This window comes from Saccostrea cucullata, unplaced genomic scaffold, assembly GCF_032062105.1.
Source record: "Saccostrea cucullata isolate Sc308-1 unplaced genomic scaffold, CSIRO_AGI_Scuc_v1 ctg145, whole genome shotgun sequence".
NCBI classification, from domain to species: domain Eukaryota; kingdom Metazoa; phylum Mollusca; class Bivalvia; order Ostreida; family Ostreidae; genus Saccostrea; species Saccostrea cuccullata.
Window position 1 is genome coordinate 171,140 of NW_026931856.1, and position 7,762 is coordinate 178,901.

The following is a 7,762-nucleotide window of genomic DNA, read 5'->3' on the forward strand; positions in this document are numbered from 1 at the left end:
GAAATACACCACCCAAATTTTATTGAAAAATTAATGAATTCTACAAAAAATTCACGGCAACGTACACCGTTTACATAAATCAAATACTGAGATACATAATTATATTTCCTGTTGTTGTCTACTTGAGAATCAAGATATATTGAAATCGAACCAAAAGTGTAGTACTTAGCAACATTTTGAATTATAGTTTAAAGACAAACAGACTAACATTTAACAGACAAACAGACAGTTATGTAAGTTCTTCTGGTCTTTCATAAGATTTATATTTTAATTCCTCAATTTTTTTTCTTTAGAGTTACAAGAAACTTTACATATAAAACAAACTCTGCATATTTGAATTCTCCTTTTTTTTTTTTAAATCTAATTTTAATTAGGTTGCCATACCAATGATTTTGCTTTATCAACTTTTATTACTCTGACCTGCGTAATCTTTATCAAACCAAAGGTACAATTTCATTGTAACATCTTCATGGATTCATTCCTAAATAAATACATAAATAAATATATTTTAAAAATACCCTTACATTTATTTTAGAGTCACTATAAAGTACTGTTAGAATTTCATAGCAACATGCTTTTTTCCCCTTCTATACATTGATTTAAAAAAAATATGTTTATGCATAGAACTATTCACATAGTTCACATTTATTTTTCCTTGTTTCTTTTTAATTGTATTTATTGCTAAATTTGTGTTTTTCGACGAGCGCCTAAAATTTTTGCAGGGTAAAAATAGGAGATACTGTGAATACTTAATATCAAAAATATTTAATAAACATCTATTAATAAAGAATTTGTACAGATCTGAACTTTTTTAAAGAGTAAGATTAGTTAATTTGCAAAAGTTAAAATAGGTTAAAGAAATTAGTAATGAGCAGAGACATATAAGAGAGTCTATTATATGTCTCTGTAAGGAGCTGACGCAGGTACCCGCTCTGCTTCATTTAGCTGGCAAGGTTGTTTGCTGTTTGTCCAATTCTTATCTGTGTTCATCAGTCATTTATGGAAATCACTTCACATTTGAACTTTTTGATATGTCTTACTTAAAAACGATTATAGTTATTTATTAATGTTTATATTTATACGGAATTTTCTATCCACTTCAGCACATTTCTCTTTATTGTAAGTCAACCTGACGCATCTCTTTATAATCAATGAGAATAAAAATAAAATTCTGTACTATATTTCTCCTAAAATTATCGTAAGATAATGATACGTGGTGCATAAATTAATTGATTGCAATGAATTGTAAATGATCAAAATCATCTTCATGCGTCACATATACCTATTTCATTGCCAAACTTCATATTCATTGAAAGTATGAAACCTATGTATTATTGTCTAACAAACATGCGTAACATTTTCTGTCAAATTTGCACACCCTTTGCTAACCTCGCCTCTGATGTTTTAGATGTCTCTGATTTGTACTGTTTAATGGACTTTTGAGCTTGAATACAGTTCGTTTTCTCCGTATATTTCATTCTGAAAAAGCTTACGAACTTCTCATTTACAAAAAATAACAAAAATAATAATCTTCCGAATTTTTCATTCAATATTATTCTAATGTTATTGATCTCTGAATTTTAAACAGGAATGAATAAACGCCTGTGGTTATAATATAGAAAATACTATTTATATCTACGAATTGACTACAACCAAAAAAAAGTTAATTAACAAATAATGAATTTACAAATGAAAATTTGAATACAAAAGTAAAATAAATTCCCAAAAGCAAATAACCACAGAATATGTTGAATGAAAGGAAAATATCATTATACCAATAATATGAAATACAAGTAACGAAAACAAGAGTGAAAATAAAAGTAAAAGCCCAAGATTATTGTAACAAGTTTAGATAAGTTGTCCTAATTTCTCTGTTGAATATTTTCTGAATGACTATATAAAAAAAAAATAAAGGAATTTACGACATTCAGATTATAAAAGAAAATTAGTCAGTGATGCAAATTTACGATATTTTGTTTTGTAATTGCTTTTTGAATTGCATATATATATATATATATATGTTGTTATATATATATATATATATATATATATATATATATATATATATATATGTAGTTTATTGGTGAAAAGTGTAAGTGAACTTTCATGTTTATTCTTGAAATTTTATTTTTATTGCATTGTTTTCTACTCATTTTTACCTTTTTATGCATGGATTTTTGTTATGTGTATACACTTATGCTCAATAACAATTCACCCTTCTTACTTCACAATACGTACACTCACTGTGTGTTAAAGGCATTTTCTGTGTGTTACTCTAAATATGTTGTCCAGTGAAGCAAGACTAGTAATATTTTGCACTAATCCCGCAATATAAATCACGACATTTTGCTGCAGTAAAATTATTGTAAGAATTCCATACACCATTTTATTTAAACCTACTATATTGGGTTAACCAAAATATTTCACAGGGCTTGATTTGTAAATTTACTTACTTCTTTTCTTAGTCTATGTAGAAGTAAAAACTAAAAAATGAGATGGTTAAATCAGGTATAAATGAAAGAAAATACCTCCAATTAATCCATATTTTGTCAAGAATAAGACAGGTCTATTCTAAATGTAGTCAGTAAATTTATTAGAAATTAAATTATTGCATGCTGTCAATATAAATAATTATCATTCAACATATTTATTTCAAAGCTTTTGACTCGAAAAAAGAAAACTACCCTGTCTAGTTATTTAAACCATGTGAGATGTCATTCACCAAATGGAAACGTTCCAAAGACCTGGAATGAAGTCACGTGGTTTTGATGAAAGATTGCGTTTATTAAAGGTACCTCCCATTTACTATGTATAACAGCACTCATGCTTTTTTCGACAGTGTATAAAAGCAGATTAAAACTTCTCTCGACAGCATATATTTTTTATTTGTGGAAAATTCTATTCATCCAAATTATATGGTAAGCAAATAGTTAATACTTTTGGTAAACCGTTTGCAAATCAGTATTAATGAATTATTTGAAGGTGAAATATCGTATTTCAAGATTTTATAAAATTTGGAAATAAGACGCGAGGCAGGTGCCCTTATAAAGCTAATGTTTACCCTTTTTATGCATAGAAAGGGTGGACACGAAAAAAAAATATCCGAATGAATAAAAGGTTCTCCTTTATTAGCTAACATCAAAACTTTTTATCAATATTTTCATGCATCGTTAATGCCTACGATTTCCTTTTAAAACAAAACAAAAATGTTTTATCAAAGGGCAGAAATTTGAAATTCAAATTAATTCTGGAACTTCACCATTCTGTTTAATGCTCTTTCAATAGAAAAAAAATAAGATTTCTTTCTGATATGCAGTTTGTTTCATTTAATATATCAATTATGATCCCACATTTTGAAGATAAAAACTTCAGCAGTTGACGTCAAAGATGTAATCAAGTCAATATATTCAGCTAAATAAATCTATTCTCCGACCTTCAGACCAAGCGAGTCAATAAATCTGGCAATATCTCTTGTTGAAGCATCATTGCCTCTCCTATATTGAGATATATCATCTATTGTCCTTTGCAGCTTATCAAACTAGTGAAAACAGCACTTGAAATGAGGGACATTTATATAACGCCAAATGACAACAATGACGTAGAGAAAGAGAGTGAAAGTCAAGACTCCAGAACTTCCTACCAGACAATGCAACTGAGAAGAAGTATGTTTGGAATAAAATCCACTTTGTATAAAACCTCGAAAAGAAATAGCTTAGAAGACTTTGATGACATTCGGAGCATATTATCTCACAGGTAGCTATTCTTTCAGTTTTCTATTTAATATTGTTAGTCAAGTTTTTCATATCAATGGGATCCTACTTTGAACACGATATTAAGTATTTCAACAAGTTTCTAACTTGGTTTTAAATATCCACAGGAGCCTCTAAGTAAATATATAGTTATCTAAAGTATGTGTAATAGTCTGCTAAAGAGCTGTACAAGTAGTGATTAAAGTTTATTTGATACTCATCTACAGCAAAGTTGAAGAGAACTGGGAATCACACGTTAATGAGGACGGGGGAGTCTTCTATGTCGACGTCACAAAAGAAACTGACCATTCACAGCGGAGAAGACGACATGTACCTAATGGAGCACGTGCTAGACATCGGCGCAGACGACTAAATAACCATCATTGTCCGTGTCATTTTCAGCCAGATATTGAAACAAAATCAGAAGTTCCAAATGAAGAAAAGATTAGTAAAAGAAGTGATGTGAATACTCCTTCAAATTTTGACACTCGCACTGTAAATATAAACTACCTTGAAAGTTTGATAGACTACCAATCCCAAATTCAAGCAAGTAGAGAAAATAATAACAATAGAACTATATTGGATGAAACACACAACGCTCCAGAAATAACAACAGATCTTAGACATATTTATGTGGTGCCTAAAGAACATACCCAATGTTCGCAATCGCCTCAAGACATTTTTTCCAGGATATTTCAATTTCATGCCAGTTTTGGAGCTATTTTGTGTCACCATAACCAATGTGCTCAACCAAAAGCAGGGATTTCCCAAGGCATGGAAGAGGAAACTAAATTTCTGGTTCAGTATGTGGAACCAAATAGTCCAGCTGCAATAGCAGGTGTTAAGAAAGGTAAAAAAGATTCTCATATATGACTTATATGCCTTAACTTATGTTTTTGCAAACTCCAAAATGTAATCATGGATTCTTTTAAAATAAATGTAATCTATTTTTAGGTGATCTTCTTCTCTGTTTGGATGATTTAGACGTTTCACATTACATGGCAGAAAGATTACTCAATAGTTCGCCAGAACATTCAGTAAGTAATTGACCGACTTCAAATCTCAATACATCACCAATCTGAAAAAAGAACTAGAAAATATTCTTATATTAGATTTACTTTTTGAAAGGTTAAGTGGACTTTGAAAACTACGGAAGAAATAAACTTGGATTCTACCAATCTGATTTTAAAACCACTGCTGGAAGAAACCTCAACAGAACAACTGAAAACGAGAAAGCAGGTTCGGAAAAGTCTACTTCAACTTCTTTCCCGCGGGGTGAATCCGAAAATTTCGTCGTTTTTAAAAAAGCTAACTCAACAATTTGTTTCTGACGTTGAACTCGAGGAATTAAAAGTGAGGTAGTCAAAATGACTTGAATAGATATCAAAATTATGTGTGTTCATTTATCAAGCATTTGTCATGGTGCTTTTTATTATTTAATTTTTCAAGGAAATATGTAAATGAATAAACTGTATTACAACTAAAAAAAATAATAAACCTTTCTTTTTTCTTTTACCGAATTCAAGAGATTTTCAATTGAAGTCCACATTAAACAATATGTGATTGTTTCACGTATCATTAATTTAGTAAATACATTGTCCTGTGACCCAAATTTTTAAATCCAGATGGTGAAAAAGACGTAAATTCCCAGACGTTCAATTAAAAATTAATAACCCATAAACACTTTGGCAAAAAATACAAAAGAATATGAAATGCATGTTAGATGTCATTGAAGACATTTTTTAAGATTCACAAGAGCCGATCAAGTATTGTCAACAGAAGGGAACTGGGTGCAAATTAAGTGTCTTTGAACATATAGCTTCCAAGTGTACTGAGGCAAAAATTGAACATTGACGAAGGTGAAACTTTATTAGGTGGATCCAAGCGAGCCCTTTCGTCTTTTATTGTATGGTTCGCAGATATGGTGGCGTAGTTCTAACCTTGTAACCAAGCTGTCTTCGGATTATCAGAGTTGTTTGATAGTGTGAATTTATGAAAAGAGAACACAGACAATGAAAGACACTAGGGAAGCCTATACACCTTTACAAGTTTATGTGCCACGCATTATTGCTCTTTATTTAAATTCTTACGAAATGATTTTACCATAAAAAATTAGTCTCCAAAAATACCAGGATAGCAAGAATTCAACTAAGTTGAACTTTTTCAAAAAATACGGTATTGTTACTAAGAGAATGAGAAGTGAAATGATTTTAAATTTACTTTCGCTCTATCAGATTGCTTTGAACCAGAATAAATTAATTATCGAGCACTGATGTACCTTTCTTTATAAATACACCTAGAGTCACGCAAAGAGTGACCCTGAAAGTTGCTTGTGAAATTAATTATGATTTTTTAAATTGATATATAAATGAAATCGAGACACAAAGATTTAAGCTTAGGGCTACCCCTTTAACACGATTTACCGGCACCAGCACCGGAGTTTTCTTTACATTATCAAAGCAAAGAAACTTTTTCCTGACACCAGCAGATGTTGAAAAACACTTCAAAAGAAATCTATTTTATCACATTATAACTTATCGACAATTGTGTCAGAAGTGTCGCCCGTGTCAGTGTGAGCTCCATCAACTATAGGTCTGACAATGGCAGCTTCCAGAGCAATAGATCGTCTGTAGATCAAAACAAACGTCAGAAATGGACAGAACAAAGAATCCGCGGAAACATTGGTAGGTCGAGTCAATATTTACCTTTCAATTAAACATTAGCGTGTAAATCTCCTTTTCTTGTTTAAATGTTATATCAGGAAATTTACCGTTTTACGGACAATGAGGAATATTTCTGAATTAGTTTCATTATTCTATAGCGTTCCCTGATCCATTCTAATATTCTTAAGAAAGAAACTATGTTTGTATTTAACATTTAGTTACTTTGTACATATATCCTCCGATAATATGGGGATAATTCTCCTTGTGGTATTTTTATTGACTACAAGTGTATTTTATAAATGCGTGAACCCTGTTGTTATGAAATCACAATCGTGCCCCCTGCCCTTTGTACAGAAGCCTCTAATCCTCACAAGAATTAATAATCTCCCGACATTTATCATTTAAATCTACTGATTTGAATACTTTAAATTGCAGTTAGATTCTTTTTGCATTGTGAAGAACTTTTGCAAATTTGATTGCGATAGAAATCACTAAAGGCAATTCAAGAGTATCTTTATATTCTCGTCTGAAAGTTGTAAGGTTCTTGAAAGAAAATCAACTGCATTCAACTATTTTTCAATGAAACAATTACATCAGGTGCCATGGACGTATATCCCCTGTCAACCGTTCCAGCCATCCTTAAATCCTGATCGAGAAACCGACTAATCCGGAAGCAAATCAGTCACAGATTTTCTTTAACATATTGTATTAGAACGTTTGTCAAGTTTAACTCAAATACAGGATAAAATATATGGAGATAACGAACAGTTTTCATGCTTAAAAGTCCATTCAAACAACACAAACCAGGACCCCTAAAACAACAGAGATTGATTAGGGTGCCATAAAGGAGTGAGCATCCCTTATCGACCGATCGCACCTGCCGATCGTGTGCTCTTTATCCTGATCGGGAAATGCTAGTAACAGATCCTTAGACAATTCAGTGTATAAATAATGGTCTTACAATTAGTATGAATACGTTAATCAGCATTAGACTTTATGATATATATATGATAGATTGTATTTGCTGACAATGTCATTGTTTCGACCATCAAACTTATGAAATAATGACATTAAACTATACCGTTGATATTCTTCTTTCATCAACTTGTTTGTAAACTTACCTTTTGCGTACCGAATCATAAACCCCATATGCAGATTATAAGGGTGTATTTCTGCATCATAGTAATGGATACAGAAGACTGAAAAGTTAATAGTCACCATAAAGCTTTGTTGTTAGATTATCATTAAACTCCTTCTTTAGTAAAAATTAAATTGTGAAACAGATGTGTCAAAAGGTGTGGTATCTTTTATTTCAGGCTCACTGGGATATACTCCTATTCCTCGTATTGT

At 31.1% G+C, this 7,762-nt stretch overlaps 1 protein-coding gene across 2 annotated transcripts; it reads left to right on the forward strand.

Moving 5' to 3' along the window:
• The first annotated feature begins 2,782 nt into the window (after positions 1 to 2,782).
• On the forward strand, positions 2,783 to 5,223 carry LOC134233730 (uncharacterized). Of its 2 annotated transcripts, none has more exons than XM_062715726.1 (5): positions 2,783 to 2,918; positions 3,530 to 3,753; positions 3,977 to 4,599; positions 4,704 to 4,786; positions 4,862 to 4,987. In XM_062715726.1, the coding sequence occupies exons 1-5, from the start codon at positions 2,916 to 2,918 to the stop codon at positions 4,880 to 4,882; spliced, it is 954 nt and encodes a 317-aa protein (XP_062571710.1). In that variant the 5' UTR covers positions 2,783 to 2,915; the 3' UTR covers positions 4,883 to 4,987. The 2 variants fall into 2 exon arrangements, with proteins under 2 accessions (XP_062571710.1, XP_062571708.1); XM_062715724.1 differs by having other exon boundaries at positions 2,784 to 2,918; positions 4,878 to 5,223.
• Positions 5,224 to 7,762: the final 2,539 nt, after the last annotated feature.